At 38.4% G+C, this 16,240-nt stretch overlaps 5 protein-coding genes across 5 annotated transcripts; 2 read left to right on the forward strand and 3 right to left on the reverse strand.

Moving 5' to 3' along the window:
* Positions 1 to 279: 279 nt before the first annotated feature.
* On the forward strand, positions 280 to 856 carry L201_006505 (uncharacterized protein; the record flags this gene model as incomplete). Its single annotated transcript, XM_066222224.1, has 4 exons — positions 280 to 306; positions 396 to 453; positions 516 to 598; positions 713 to 856. 4 exons carry the CDS (start codon positions 280 to 282, stop codon positions 854 to 856), a joined length of 312 nt encoding a protein of 103 aa, XP_066078321.1.
* Positions 857 to 1,066: 210 nt separating this feature from the next.
* L201_006506 (uncharacterized protein) lies at positions 1,067 to 3,918 on the reverse strand (the record flags this gene model as incomplete). Its single annotated transcript, XM_066222225.1, has 2 exons — positions 1,067 to 2,664; positions 2,718 to 3,918. The coding sequence occupies 2 exons, from the start codon at positions 3,916 to 3,918 to the stop codon at positions 1,067 to 1,069; spliced, it is 2,799 nt and encodes a 932-aa protein (XP_066078322.1).
* Positions 3,919 to 4,335: 417 nt separating this feature from the next.
* Positions 4,336 to 6,393, forward strand: L201_006507 (uncharacterized protein; the record flags this gene model as incomplete). Its single annotated transcript, XM_066222226.1, has 6 exons — positions 4,336 to 4,376; positions 4,490 to 5,215; positions 5,284 to 5,548; positions 5,616 to 5,692; positions 5,760 to 5,853; positions 5,959 to 6,393. 6 exons carry the CDS (start codon positions 4,336 to 4,338, stop codon positions 6,391 to 6,393), a joined length of 1,638 nt encoding a protein of 545 aa, XP_066078323.1.
* A 197-nt stretch (positions 6,394 to 6,590) lies between these two features.
* Positions 6,591 to 9,878, reverse strand: L201_006508 (uncharacterized protein; the record flags this gene model as incomplete). Its single annotated transcript, XM_066222227.1, has 10 exons — positions 6,591 to 6,830; positions 6,888 to 6,949; positions 7,011 to 7,136; positions 7,225 to 7,575; positions 7,638 to 8,415; positions 8,501 to 8,707; positions 8,825 to 9,068; positions 9,158 to 9,415; positions 9,586 to 9,651; positions 9,736 to 9,878. 10 exons carry the CDS (start codon positions 9,876 to 9,878, stop codon positions 6,591 to 6,593), a joined length of 2,475 nt encoding a protein of 824 aa, XP_066078324.1.
* A 718-nt stretch (positions 9,879 to 10,596) lies between these two features.
* On the reverse strand, positions 10,597 to 15,702 carry L201_006509 (uncharacterized protein; the record flags this gene model as incomplete). Its single annotated transcript, XM_066222228.1, has 6 exons — positions 10,597 to 10,675; positions 10,748 to 10,882; positions 10,998 to 11,192; positions 11,282 to 11,627; positions 11,933 to 13,950; positions 14,018 to 15,702. 6 exons carry the CDS (start codon positions 15,700 to 15,702, stop codon positions 10,597 to 10,599), a joined length of 4,458 nt encoding a protein of 1,485 aa, XP_066078325.1.
* Positions 15,703 to 16,240: the final 538 nt, after the last annotated feature.

Raw genomic sequence — 16,240 nt, forward strand, 5'->3', positions numbered from 1 at the left:
AGCTGTTAAGTTTAGTGATTCAGCTTTACGGGTCAGAAATTGTAGAGGCAAAATACCAAAGTGCAAAAAAGAAGAAAAACCTTTGTTGACATAGATAATCAATCCTTATCTTCTCGTCATCTCACTATCAACCTCCACTTTTGCCATCTGATCGTCAACCTTTTTTTTTCGGGACTGACTTTTTTTTCAAGATCATCTATCTTACTAAGTCAAGCTGGCAATATAACATCTGGCAGAAGAGCAAGAAAGAGGGAGAAAGAGAGAAACAGGATGTTAAAGATGCGAAAAGGTCCCTCCCTACAGCATGTGAGTTTAAGGCAAACCGATATGCGATTATCAAGCATCGATCATCAAAAGTCGTCTAAATCGTTCATCCAGCTAATGTTTATGGGTAGTTTATCGTAAGAGCTGAAATGATACAGGCTTATAGATCTGCTGTGAGAGCTACTAGGCGTATGTGTCAATGTAATATACATGTTTGGAGTAGTAGAATTGATGCGAAGATCGATTCATAGCTTTACCTGATCCTCGCACGCGAAGAGAGACATTAGATTTCCTCAGAACGGATTTAGAGAGACTAAGGGGAGAATATGATTTAGTAAGTACATACAGGAAAAGAAACCAATCATGAGATAATATTTCATAATCCTCATACATGATATTATTATCACGCTTGTATAGATTTGCTAACTTGATTAAAATACTATTGTAGAACAAGTTAAAATCGAATTTATCACATTTTAATCGAACGTTAAAACAGATGCTACCTGCAATAGGATTAAATGGATTGACGCAAGGGGAAAGAGGATCGAGGTTAATAGGACAGAAGAAAACGATAAAAGATTTACTTCGATAAGATTGTCGATTAGATTGGAATTGTATTATCATAGGAAACCCAGATATCGAAACGGGGAGTAAACGAGAGAAGGAGAACTTCGATACGGAGAAGCGAGATTTCACATTGTATGTAATATTAGATATTCATAGATGTAATAGATGGCATACGAACCCCATTGAAGGTAAATGCATTACAACATAGCATGAGGTTTTGTACAGGTTCGACTTCTTACATATCTTCGTCAATCTCACGATCCCAGTTCTTTTGGTCGTTGTCATAGAAATCGTCAGATACTATATCTGTATCTGAGCCTAAATTCTCACCATTTTCAACTTCATTTACATCATCTTCATCTAGATAAGCTTCACTGGCAAAATCTTCAGCAAAAGCGAATGGTTCTTTCCTTCTTCTATGAATAACAACGTTTTTACTATCTTGCTGTTGTTTTTCCAAAAAAGCAATCTGTTCAATTTCTAATTTGTCATCTAAACCTAATTTATTTATTAAACCATATGATTTTGCTCTCAAGAAGAAAGGATCAGTTTTTAATATTTGAGTGGGATTATTCCAAGCATCTTTAACTAATTCTAATGACCAATCAAATTTATTATGTTTAATCAATAAAATTAACATTTTATTCCAAAATAATGAATGTATATTATCTTTTTTAATTGTACGTAAGTCTTTCCATCTTCTCCATCCTTCTCCATATCCATCATTATTATCAAAAGAAAAAGAAGAAGCTTTATCATTTTTATTCTGTTTGATTTTTGATCTATTGAATAATAAAGAAATTATTTCAAAATACATTGATAATGATATATTTGATTTACCTCCATTTGGAAATAAATCCATTGCCAAATCTAAAAAATCTTGTCTTTGTTCTGCATTGATATGATTCGATTTTATAGTTGGTGTTAGAAATGACTGCCACATAGTAACTAATCTACCTCTTTGTACACCAAATAATTTATTTTCATCTATCAAGTCCTTCGACTTTTTCAATATTATCAAACCAGCTTGTATTTCTCTTAAATTTGGTTGTGAAGTATGTGTCCACTTTGTCAATAATCCATATAAAACTTTTGTCCATCTTTGTATACCAGGTTCTACAGCTTCTTTATCTATTGTAGCATCTAAGGTTAGTTGTATTATAGTTTCCATTGGTATACTACTCAAAGAATCTAATTGAATTGATAATAATGGTCCTAAAATATGTGGTTGCAATCTGAAACCTGAATCGACGAAATACTTGACTGATTTCTTATAATATTTCAATTTATTTTCATTTCCCCATGGACCTAAAGATAATCTTCTAATAAAAACTGAAAATGATATATTCAATGAATCATCTATTCGATCTATATTATAAGGAAAAGCTTCAAATACTTCCCATGCTTTATTTAAAGCTGCCTTTTGACTCGAATGTTTCATAAAAAATTCAATAAATGCTGCTCTAGTTTTATCACCAATTCTACCTAAATGTCCTGCTTTAGCTGCATCATATAAACCAATAATTTCTCTTGTAAATTTAGAATCAATGAAGGATAAAATACTCAAACATCTAATTCGTTTCGAAAATGGATCATCATGTATATGCCATCCTTTTGATGTAAGTCTACGCCAATATTCATTTACCCATGCTCTTGCAGTTGATCTAATAGTTGGCGATTGTCCACTACGCTGAGTGATAATTGCCATACTCAACATAGCTGTAGCTAAGAAATGATCATTAACCTCAAGTCCTCTTTCAGGTAAATCATTGTCGATCATTCGAGCAATTCGAGTGATATCTGATTTCCATTCAAACGTCTTCATGAATTGTACTAAAGCGACATATCAGCGGTACTCGGTTTTTGCTTTCTATCAGAAGACTTACACCAAATGATTGCAGGAATCGGGATATTCCTAAATACCAGATTAAAATCGTTCAAATCCTTTGGTCGTAAGAAGGCATTTGGTCCTATCGATGCTTCTAATACTCTGTCGTATAGTTTTTCTAATTGATCGTGTGATCTTCTTGTACCTAATGATGTGATTCTAGCTACTAAAGCATTTGGGTGATAACACGTTAAAGAAAGAACTAGATTATCTACATTTTGTCTAAATTTCTTGATAATATCTTCACCAGGATTGGAATTAGTGTTTATAGATGATAATAAAGCTCTATCAATAGGTTTGAAATCGAAATATGAGTTTGGTCTTAGATCTAATTGAGTATCTAATAATTCGAATAAAACATTTTCGTTTAAACTATTCAAAAGTGTATGTGAAGCTATTGTACACATTAATAATTTTTTTAGACCATCTTTATCTTCACCTATTAAAGCTAATCTAGCATGTAATCTTTTATTTCTATCCCAAGAAAATAAATCTTCTTTTTTCTTATTTTGTAATTCTCTTAATCTCATTTTCAATTTATCGAATAAATCTATAACATCTTGAGGTTTACCAGTTCCAATCAATTTTAACATGAATGAATATAATCCATCAATATATCCTCCTCTTGAACATGATTCTATTAACATATTTTTCAAATGCCCAAATTTCCATGATTCATTTAAAGACATTTTTCCTAAATGAGGATAATTTTTACCAAATAATATCTTACTGATACAATTCGATATTACCTCAAAATCTTTTGATTCCAATCTTGATATACATCTTAGATCCCATAATTTTGACCATGCCTGGATAGCAATATCCAATTGAGAAGACGTTAAACCTTGATGTAATTGTTTGACTATATCGTCAATAGGATAATCAGGTGGCACTCCAAGTAAGATAACTTCTTCATAGTTATATGCTGGTTGGATCATAAAATGAGGATCATGCTGTTTGACAGCAGGTTCTTCAGGCTTCAAATGATAGGGTGGTGGAGATAGTATCTTTTTGGGTTTATTGGCTTTCCAATGTGGTCGAGCTGCATGTTGTATAACCGTTGTCTGTATACATCTTGCAGAAATATCAACCGAAGATATCAATTGCCGGTTTGTCAGAGGTAATTTTGATCTATATAACAATGTTTGCGGTCCCGGTCCAGCTATAGCTGTAGCTGTAGCCGATCTGAGTGCAGCCATGCGATTATCAAGTTTTATACTATTCTGCTATAAAAGGTAGCGAAAAGAACAAGAGTGGGAAGCATTTTCATCTTTATCGTCGTTGATATTCAATACTTCTTCTCGCTTGAAAAAGTTGGCTAGAGGGAGGTGTGTTACGTAACACAGCCTTTATACACGCGAATGCTTTTATGTGTATTGAGATAAACAAAAACAACATATACTGTACACCTGAAAGAAGCCATTTATATATTTTATCATTCAACTTGTATTAGTATATCTTTGTTACTTCGTGCAGTCTCAAGCTGTTCCAGTTTTGAGATCACTCACAGTTGATCGATCCCGAGCTATTCACATTTTTGATCTGTTGACCTCCTCTGGACGTTAATTTACCTTTTATATCTCACTCAATTCACATTATATCGATCAACCATCAATATGTTGTCTGATACCGGATCTTCCAACCTTCCAGGTGATGTGTGAGTTTTTGCTCTCATCATTTATATGTTTCAAAAGTTAGATAGATGGAACTGTTGAGAGCGGGTCTCGGTCGTTCGGTAGTGTACAAGTAGCTGATACAAGTGGATAACAGCACCAATCCATTTATCTCAAAACTCACTTCATCACCTAAAAAAGGACGAATATCACCTCATGAAGAATCTATAGCATCTTTAAGAGAAGGTATGGGACGTATGGATATTTCAGCACGTGGTAACAGTTTAGATTACTTACAGCATATGGAAAGGAAAGATTCATCAAAGGACAATGGTCTGGGAAATAGAAGAGAATTAGATAGATTTGTACCTTCTAGACCTAATTCCATACATCATTCATCACATTCATCAACAACTTTACCTACTTTAGCTTTAGATTCTGCTAATTCTAGCAGTTTGATTTCGCCTGATACTTCCATCAACAATTCTTCGGTTAATGATCTATCGACATCAACTTTATCAGCTACTTTAGGTGTACCACAATCAAATCGAAGGATTTTGAGTTTTAGATCAGCTCCACCACCTGCATCACATGCAACATCACATTTAGACGCTCAAAGAAATTATTTACTACATTCCTCTGCATCAGCAAATAGAGGCACTGGATCAAATTTATCAGGAAAAGATTCAAATAAAAAAAGAACTCCACCTTATGTACCTGAAAGAGTTTTAGATGCACCTGGATTTGAAGATGATTATTATCTGAATTTGATCGATTGGTCTTGTGCAAATAGAGTCGCAATTGGATTAGGTGATACAGGTTATGTTTGGGATGCTGAAACTGGTTCAGTCAATGCTTTAGGTGGTGGTAATGATGATGACTCGTAAGTTTTCAATTCATAATTTATATGATAGAATTTTATATACTGATATTTTATCTCTATGAATATAGTGAAGAAAGATCAAAGGTAACAGCTGTATCTTGGTCAGATGATGGAGCCTATTTAGCTGTAGGAACAGATGCAGGTGAAGTTGAAGTATGGGATGTTGAAGAAGGTAAAAAAATGCGTACAATGGCTGGACATTCTGCAAGAATTCCTTCTTTATCTTGGTATGGACATGTTTTAAGTTCAGGTTGTAGAGACGGTAGTATCTATCATCATGATGTTAGAGTAGCAAAACACAAGGTCATGGAATTAGTTGGACATAATGCTGAGGTAAGCTAATATTTCAGCATAAGCTTGGATAACGTGCTAATAGAAATCCTACTATCATTCTGGTCAGGTTTGCGGTTTGACTTGGAGATCGGATGGTCAATTTTTAGCTTCAGGCGGTAATGATAATGTAGTCAATTGTTGGGAGTGAGTAAACGTCCAGCTGAAAAACTGAGACTGGGAGGAATCAATTAATATACTAATCCTATCGTAGCGGTCGTATCGGTGCATCAGTTCTTCAAACAGGTGAAGGTGTACCTAGAGGAGTAGCTAAATGGACTAAGCGAAATCATACGGCTGCTGTTAAAGTGAGTATAGCTTACTTCTAGGGATAGAACTCATCAAGGTATTGAAGACTATCATTGAGAGACCAAGTATTGATTACGTTTTGCGTTATTGTTTTTTTTTCTTAGGCATTAGCATGGTGTCCATGGCAATCATCTTTATTAGCAAGTGGAGGTGGAACAGCAGATAAACATATACATTTTTGGTCAACATCAACAGGAGCAAGAACATCAAGTTTAAAAACAACAACTCAAGTTACATCTTTACAATTTTCTGATCATTCAAAAGAATTAATTGGTACACATGGTTATCCAGATAATACAATTACATTATGGTCATATCCTTCTTTAGAAAAAATTTGGGAAGTTCCTGCACATGACTCAAGAATTATTTGTTCATCAAAATCTCCTGATGGTACAACTATCTGTACAGGTGCAGGTGATGAAAATTTGAAATTCTGGAAAATTTGGGAAGTTAAACAATCTAAAAAAGATAAATCACATAATGAAGATGATTTATCAAGTATTAATGGTAGAGGTAAAAACACCGTTAGAATTAGATGATCGACTTCACCATTTTCAATGTCATTTTGATTGTCAGTACCCAATTGTAATCTGTTGCCATTAGAAGTGTTTTGTACCTTTCATACTTATATACAATTCATACAGTTTCTTTCTTTGCATAATGCATTTATATGCTACATTTCCACCCTCATAATAGTATGCACTATTATTCTTCATAAAGTGCTAATATCTAATGATTACTGAGTAGCACATCCCTCAGTAGCATCATCATCGTCATCATCATCTCCGTCTGCCATACCATTTGATTGAGTACGAACAGTTATACCTCTACTAGCTAAGAACTGTAATAAAGTTGCTCTCTCGAATGATCCTCCAGGCAAGAATCTTGGTAATCTAGTATTCTTTTGGATTATAGTTTCTGATAAATGAGTTCGTGAAAATGATGGAGATACCGCTGTGCGGGTAGGAGCGAACATCTGCGAAATTATCAATAATGCGTTTCAGGAAGCATGACCATATACAGCTCAGCTTACCTTTACAGTATTATCAATCCCACTGACAGCCACTAAAGGTAAAGTAGGATGCTGTTCCATGACTAGTAATTTCCCCAAATCAGCTATCAATAATAGGACATAGGAATTGATAAGGATACTCACCATTGACAACTGAACCATCACCTTCCCAGATGCCTTCCAATTTACCTGACTCTTTGTCCCAAACAAAGAAATTACCATCATCACTACCTGAGCAAACTTTATCTGCTCTTGTACCTAGGAAATTACCTATATCATACGCATTATCAGCGATTGGTACACCAACACTTACTCAAATTGGCATTCCAGAGTATCACGTAGTATGTAGGATACATACAATCTTTGACAGTTTCAACATTCCTTGCACCTTTGAAACTTTTTCTTGGATAAATTAGATCGACGTCATCAAATGCTTTCGCTTCTAGCCTTGAAGCATTACTTCCACCAAAACCTAGTAAACCAACATCAGGATCCATGAAATCTTGATCTAGCTCAACTTCTCCGTCAAACTCTTCTTGTCCCGCGTCATCATCTTCGTCTTCGTATAAATCCACATCATCATCATCATCATCATCATCATCATCATCATCGTATTCATCCAGCGCACCATCTTCATCATCTTCAGATAATATACCATCTCGATCCAGTATATCCAGAGCGAGTTCTTCCAAATCTGATAAAGTCGGTTCTGTCGTAGGTCTGTCAGCCCGTTCCAACTATTAAACCAATAGATCCATTGTGTGAGCTTACCATTTGACCCTCCTTGATCCGCCATGTCCTCGTGATTGCCATTCTCTCTTAGGAAATCAGCGGCCTCATATGGCCTGGTATGTGTGCTGGAAGATCCAGCTTCATCTTCGGTATTATCTTTCTCCTCTGAGATCTTCGCTGAGTGTCCCCTTGAAGAATTTATGCTAGCAGTCCTATCCGCATTCTGCGTTGTCGCATCTTCCATCACGACTTCATCAGTATTAGATAGCAGATCAGGTTGTCGTGGGGACCTGCTGCGCGAACAATTTGATAATTCTCCCGGCGGCTGCGCTTGATTGACTGCAGCATCCGGTCGAGAGAAAGGCCAAACGCTTATTTGCGGTTCCTCTCCCTCTTGACGACTCGAATGACTACTGGTTCTTGCCTTGAGGACTGGCTCATTGGTAACCGGTAGTACACTTTCTCTATCTGATTGTCTTCTTTTGCCCAAAGATGGACTAAAGGAAGGTTGTTCTTCCATTTCTTCGTCGATTGCAAGTTTCGTTGGAATCGTTGGCCGTGGTGGGACATCATCCGCAGGAACGAAAGGTTCCGGGGGTCCAGGAAAAGGTGAAGGCGGTGTTTTTCTACCTCGGAGTCGAACTGGAGAAGGTGATCTTGATTTCGATTTCTGATCAGGAACAGTGGACTCTGTGACTCTTTTGCTCTCTTTATTAGACGGTATTATAGTTGGTGAGCCCGATTTCATAGATAACGAAGGAGGAGAATCGTATATGGAGAATAAAGATGTGGAATGTTTTGCAAATGCGACTGCTACCTATAGGAGCAGAGTGATTCAAGCTGAGGTCAGCACTACTTAACATAATGTCAGAAGATAAACATTGAGTTCAAGGAAAACTAACTTCATCAGCATGTTCAGGACTCATTTTAACACAAGTTATATGTCTTTCTTCACCATATAAACGATTTCCAGTATTTGGAGAAACTTTATCCCACTCTTCATTCTGCAAACCTAATTTACGTACACAATGTACTTGACCTGAAGAACGTATATGTGGTCCCCATGATGGTGTTTGACGTGGTAACATTCTTCTATCACACACAAATGCCTATATCACATTATATTAGCTTTTTATAAATAAGATTATAGGCTGATTGAAAGGAAAGGGGAAAGGGGAAAGGGAAAAAAGGAATAACAGAACCAAGAGATAAAAAAAAACACATACGCAATCTGTTCTACCTGCAACAGTAAAAATGTGTGGTATAACTTTACTAACACTCAAACTATATAAATCTACATCTTTGGGTGCGTAAAATAATGGTTCTGGACACTGTGATCTACACGTATGGGGTCTACGTAAATCATGTTGTCTAACTGTACCATCTTCTGAAACTGTCAAAAATAAATAAGGTGAATTTTCTGTAGCAATACGTTTTGTTCGATCTTTATGACATTTGAGTATATTCACACTAAAAGCATTGAACGAAAGAACATAAGCATTGTCCATGTATATTGTATAGGTGCTGTTCTGCGATGTTCAAGCAGGGATACAACTCACCCATCACCTCTCTCACCAACCAATTCACCAGATCCCGGATCCCTTACTAGTCTTTCAACATTAAAAACTCTTACATCCCTATCACCGGCACAAGTAACTATAGTAGGTGTTGAAGTATTAGGTAAAAACTTTGCTGAAAATATATTTGCTCGATGTCCTGTTGATATTGTTTCTGCCAATTTGAGAGGATGAGGTGAATATATTGAAGAAGATGAAGACGAGGACGAAGGGTTCGAATCAGGTTGCCATATACATATTCTACATGATGGAGTCAATCAGCGTAAATCGTTACTGTGATACATATTCCATGTCTCAAGTTTGCGTCCGTTCTATTGCCCTGCACTTTTCATGTTGTACAAGCCTCCTTGACCGATCTTCAAGAAAGAAAAGTATACCGCAAACAGCCTAGATATGAAACGATAACTCACCTCTTGTCATCAGATCCCGAAAGTAAAGTTCGGCCATCATCAGACCATGATAGAGCATTCACACATCTAATATGACGCGAGAGTAAGATTAGTTCACATCCTTATATGATCATTATCCACCATATTTGTTTGCCAGCGTAATGTACTTACCCTCTATGACCATCATTTCCACCTAAAACCTGAACTCTGTCCAAATTGTCCCACATACCATCATCGTTCCGAGAGTGTCTAGATCTAGATGAGGAGGAAGGTTTGAATGCTTTGGGTAAGGGTTGAAGTAGATGTCTAGGCATTTTTTATATACTTCCTTGTGTTTAATACTGACTGATCAGAAGACTTTGTGAAGCCAGCACTTCCCGCTTAGCTCATAGCTTAAACGTTTCCCGTCATGTATATCTTGCTGTATGTTCAGCTTTACCTTGATCCGATCGGATTGCGCTGTATTGTCTAAGTTGATACCAGATTTTCCGAGTTGACGATACCTGCTTTATTCTGCTATTCAAAGCCTGAATGAATATCTTCACAAAGTATCGTTCAGCTGAGCTAGATTCCCTGTCGAGATATAATAGGCATTGCAACTGTAAAGTGAAACTCTATGCAGTGGGATCATTGTGATGTCAATCTAGACGGATAGAGAGTGTCAGCTACAGGAAGGGTGGAGATAACCGGTGGAGGTCAAATAAATACTACTATTCTAAACTCAAATGCCAATCTCGGTGGCAAATCACTTAGATGCAGATCGCGTGAGAAAGAAACAGTAGCAAGGACAATAGATGTATGCATTGTATGCATGTCAAGGCAAATATGAGCAATAAGGACTGAGAACAAATGTATGATGTGACATTGTGCATACATACTCTGCAATGATTGTATAATAAAGACGTGTAAATGATTAAGATGCTATGAAATGCTAAAAGCGAATTTTGATGAACTAAATGAACTATACAGCGAACCTTCCACGCTTTCCGCACTCGTTGATGATTCTCTCACTATCTGGTGAAATACAGCTTGTTACCGTCCTTCCATCTGCCTCCGCCTCTGCCTATCCTGCTTAGCACTCATCTCGTGATGTTCACCCATGCCAGCGAGTCTATAACACAATTAATCTTTATCAGCCCTTTCGACCTGGCTATCTGCGTAATATACTATTGAAGTTACTTACTGGGTAGGTATTTCCATCGGTGGTTCTTCAGATACGAAATAAGGTGTTTTCATTGACTCTTCAGCGGACAACCTTCCGGATGGATCGAAATGTAGTAAACCTTCCACTAGATCTAAAGCCGCGGGTGATAGCCATCTGGAAAGGAAAAAGAGAAAATGTATAGTCAGCTTGAATCAAAGAGCCGCTCTTAGAAACGATTAGACAGATGTATTTATGTCGGGAAGATATACCATTAACAAAGTTGACTTACTTTTCGAAAGAGCTTTTGAATTTCGATTCAATAACATTTTTAGGTTTAACTAACTCGTACCATGGTAAATCTTTAACACCTGGCCATTGTGATTCTTTTGGTGTCCCCATTATATTATATATCACTTCTAACTGATTGATTTCATCTGTACCTTGGAAAATAGGTTTCGTAAGGAATATCTCTAACGTTATACAACTATCATGCCAGACTCATCACAGGTTAGCTTGGAACCATTTCAAAGAGTCAGAGGGAAGTATAGATAGACGTAAAATGTTCTAACTCACCCCGCAGACCACATATCGACTTCAGGACCATAAACAGTTTCACCCATCAATAATTCTGGTGACCTATACCATAAAGTTATAACACGATTCGTATAATCTTTTACTCTTTTTGAATATAGTCTAGCTAAACCAAAATCTGCTAATTTTAATTCACCTTTAGCATTTAATAATATATTTGATCCTTTCATATCTCTATGTAAGATATTTTTTAAATGTAAATATTTTAATCCATCTAACATTTGATAATTTAACGCTTTTATGTTGGCCTCAGAGAATTTCAAAGTTGGATGTGATAATAATCCAGTTAAATCATGATCCATATATTCAAATACCATATGTACACTGCCTGCAAAAGAATGAAAAAATTCAAGTTAGTCCATCAGTTTTCAGACAAATCAAAAACGAATATACAGCTAAAAAGGAAGGGAAAGCGAAAGGTTGAGGGCAGGAAGAAACGAGCGAAGGACCGAAAAGGTAGATATAGGGCATTCGAGCGATAGTGTACACTTGAGCCCTCTTCTACAATTATCATGTGATCTTTCTCTCCTCATCCTTTCCTCATTCCTTTTCCTGCCTCTCCCCTGTTCATCTCCCAATCTTCCATCACTTCTCCTCGCGCATGCACTTTACAACAAATTGAACGAAACTCACCTTTCGAAACCATAATTTCCAATAATCTGACTACATTATTGTGTTTCAAACCTTGTAGTAATTTGATTTCTCTCATCGCAGTTACGGGGAATCCATCTTTTTCACCTTCCAGTCTGATCTTCTTGAGTGCAACCATGACTCCAGTGTCAGTGTTCCTGGCTTTGTAGACTTTACCATATGTACCTTCTCCTACATGAGACAATAATGTATACATTTCACCTGATGTAGTGGGTGTATAAGAAGAATGTTTCTTTGCACTTTCAACTTTGGGTTCAGGAACACTGGCGAAGGAGGAAGATATAGGCTGTTCCTTGGGTTGACTTTGAATATGTTGAATCTGTCCGACTTGTTTGAGTAGATTTTCAAGCTGAGATTGGTCAGGTGGATGGAAGTTCTGAGTAGCTGAAGGTCTTTGAGAGTCTGTATTGTGAGATTGTCGATTGCGGAAAGAAGGAATCTCAGGATATGAATCAGATTGAGGAAGGAATGCTGAAGATGCCGGTAGCCGGATATCAACATCCCTTTGGTCAAGTTCACCGGAAGGTCTGTGCGCAACATCTGGTGTATTTGCTTGAGGGGCCCATCGACTTTGGACGACGGGTATATCATTGAAGCTATTACCATTGCTTGTTGATGAACTTCTCCCTCTGTTGAGTTCCCTATCATTCCTATGATCCCGACCATACCCCAATCCTAGCTGTTCTCTATGATTATGGCGGTTATTGAAGTCCCGATCTCCATCTCTATCTCTGGCGAACCTTTCATCTGTTCGAGGATCTACATGTGTATGTTGAATGTTAGTCATCTCACCGCGATTTCTCGATTGCTCTTTTTCCAATTCCGCTTTTTTACTGATTTCTATGTCCACCAACATATCAATTTGTTCGAATTCTTGGATGGTAGGATCCCTACCAAAGTAATGATCTAAAAAGATTTCAATAGGAGGTTGCATGTTGTTGTCTGACCATTGACTGAAAGCAGCTTTGATATATGGTGCTATCGTTATTGGAGGTGGCGGACCAGGGTGAGGGGGTCGAGGTGGTTCTGAATTTGGAGGATTATTTGTATGTCGTAATAATTGGTGAGGCGAAATTTGAACAGATTCAGCTGGTGGCGGTGGTGGATTTGGTTGATTTATGGAATCACTTTGAGATGGCGATGCAGTTTCTTCCTCGAACAGATTTTGAATAGTTTTAACAGGTGATATTGGTTTCCAACCACCTTTTTTGGGACTTGTGTTGAAAGAAATTTTGATTGAGCCTGTTGTGATAGGTTCACTCTTGACAGGCAGAGCAAGCAAAGAAGCTGATTTGATGTCTTGATGTGCTTCTGGAATTGTTATGGACGTGTTTCGAGGTGATTGCTTGATAGCAGGAGGCGGGGGTGGTGATCCGTAGGGCAAGACATCGGAAGGTGGTGGAGGTGGTTTGGAGGAGTAGGGGGAATGCTGAGGTGGAGGAGGACGCTGCAAGTGTTGATTCTGCATTTGAGCATATGAATATTCATTTGAGTCGTAGCCTTTACCGTTTTCTTCGCGATCTTGCTGAACGCCGTTGCCTGAAGCCTCCAATTGACGAGTTGCTGCGTTATATTCCCTAGATGCTGCTCTGTCATCGTTGCTGTCTGCTCGTCCCCACCTACGCTGTGAAGGGCCTCCGTCCCGTTGATTATTGCGATCTCCCCAGTGTGGTCTGTTATTGGCCCCAGACATGAAGGTTTGTCCTTGGGGAGGTAATGGCTGTCTTCGACCAATAGCAGTATTTTGTGATGGAGAAGCGTTTCTAACTCGAGGTCCTGAGGGTGGACTTCGATCTCTTTGGTTTTGACGTTGACGCTCCTCAGGTGATTGACGAGAATGTCTGCCCCATCGGTTTTTAGGTGGGGGTGATGGTGAATCGCGGCGCGAACGAGCAGGCGAAAGATCTCGAAGACGTTTGTTCTCACTCGCTCGTGGCGAGGACGGTGCCCGTTTTCGATCATTCGTTGGAGGAGAAGCCGAGCGTGAGCGCGACCGAGATCTATATATGCAGATAAGTACAACAGCATTCATGTAGATCACGACTCCAGCTAGATGTGCGGACTTACCGATCTCCACTTTTACCTCCTACTCCGTAATCCGGACTTTCTCTTCCACCTCTGGATGTTGCAGGAACACTTGGATTTTCTCGCAGTCTGTTATCGATTCTCGAGTTGGAAGGCTCACCGTAGTCAGGGCTATCCCTACCACGTATGCTGTTCCTCCTCACCTGATCAGTCTTTGAGTTCGAAGCTATATCGTGATTCAAACTTTCTCTTCTATTCGTGAGACTAAGATTACTCTGCTCGTTATCTGATCGATAGTTAGACTCTGAAATACCGCCATAGTCAGGACTATCTCTTCTACCCCTTCTGTCATTTCGTGCGTTGATCCTATCTCGATCAGTGTTGTCGTTGTCATCATGCTGGAACTTTCGATTGTTGTAGTTGTCCCATCGACGTTGCTGTTGATTCTGCTGCTGGTGCTGGAATCGACTCTGATTATTGTTTTGATATTGGTTTTGACGCTGATTCTGATTATGTCTATTATGACCACCGGTCCAAAAGCCTTCCTTCTTAGCGTTTTCTAACCTTTGATCCCTCCATGAATCTTCAAGTTTGTCCTCCTTCTCTTTTTCATCCACCTTAGCCTTCCAAGCTGACCATGAACGTTCATCATTTTGTATATCGCCACGATTTGAGTTAATGTCGTTGTTATGTTTATCTTGGCTAACATCATCATTATCGTCTGTTCTATCACGTACCGAGCTCGAAGGCGATTGGGCTCTGTTATCCTCCCGACGACTATCTCGAATGTTGTTATCATCTTGCTGGTGGTCTCGATCCCGATTAGATCTTTCATCCCGGAAATCCCTATCATCTCTTCTATTATTACGATCAAACTCTCTTCTTCTATTGGCTATCCTATCATTATCCCTGGTCCTTTCTTGATCATCTATTCGATTTACGGTCTGGACTTTTTCGTTCCAAGCTGCCCACGATCTATTTTCATCATTATTACCATGCGGTTGATAGCGGTTTCGATTAAAGTTGTTATTGTTACCTTGATTATTGAACCCATTGTTATTTCTAATACTCCTATTATCAAAACCACCATGATGACCATGACCACCGAAATTTTTACGTTTCCTATCTCTCTTCCATCCTCTATCTCTATCTCTATCAGTATCATTTATATTATCAACGTCCCTTCTCCTATCAAACTCTCTCCTTCTATCTTGATAATCTCTATCGCGGTTCATTATAGCTTTTTCATTATTATCCGTATCCCTATCATCTTTATCGTCCATATCATAATCTTGATCCTTTCTTGACCTTGAGATAGCATGGTCCCCATGACCACCTTGCGAGCTTGATGGACTAGCGTCTCTCCTGCTTATAGGTGATCTTGATCTTGAAGCTTCTCTACCATATCTATTTGAATTTGTCGTAATGTTATTATGGCTTTCATTTGGTGCATCGTATGATTCAGATGGTCTGGCTGAATCTCTCCAAGCATTATGTGACGCTGGACCTGTCGGTATATTCTGTCCACTGAGAGAAGCTTGAGCTGACGTTGATGCTAAAGTCGATGATGATGGTTGACCAGGTCTCCAAGATTCTCTTTTTACTGGCATGTGATTGTGCCTTGGATATGGATTTGCGGTAGATGAGCTTGAAGCTGTTGATAGGGGTTCATAGGATGGCATTGGTGGTGATAGTGGTCTCGAGAATGAATATGATTGATCCGACATATTGAACTATGCTTCAGGATTGCTAAATTTTTCATGAAAGGATCGTCGCTGAATGAATTATACGACCGGATAGCGCATTCAAGGTTTCTTGCTTGTATAACTGCTTGCACGAATTTCAGTGTATTTGGTCAGCTTTGTACAGCGAATTTGAGAGAAATTGCAACATACTACAGACGTCTTACTGTGTTCACTCGGTCAAGTCATCGTCTACAAACAGATAACGATGCTCCACGCGTTTCTTAATTGGTGAGTTCTATGTCTGATGCTGAATGGTGATTCCATGCTCTATGTTTCTGACGAGCGAGTTCAAGTGTTCAAGTAGACAAAGCATACTGAAGACAGATAGATCTCCGAGATTACAACCGATGACATTTGCCACGTGACCTAGGTAGACGCTCCTGTTATTATATTTACTCCTCCCTCTTATCCTTCTAACCTATCTACTTAAAGGTGTTCTTAAGCATACGACCGGCAAATGTCAGGCAACGCACACGAATTTTCTGGCATACTCTGCTGACTTAGTTTAGATTCCGACTTC

The sequence above is a fragment of the Kwoniella dendrophila genome, chromosome 9 (assembly GCF_036810415.1).
Source record: "Kwoniella dendrophila CBS 6074 chromosome 9, complete sequence".
Classification (NCBI taxonomy): domain Eukaryota; kingdom Fungi; phylum Basidiomycota; class Tremellomycetes; order Tremellales; family Cryptococcaceae; genus Kwoniella; species Kwoniella dendrophila.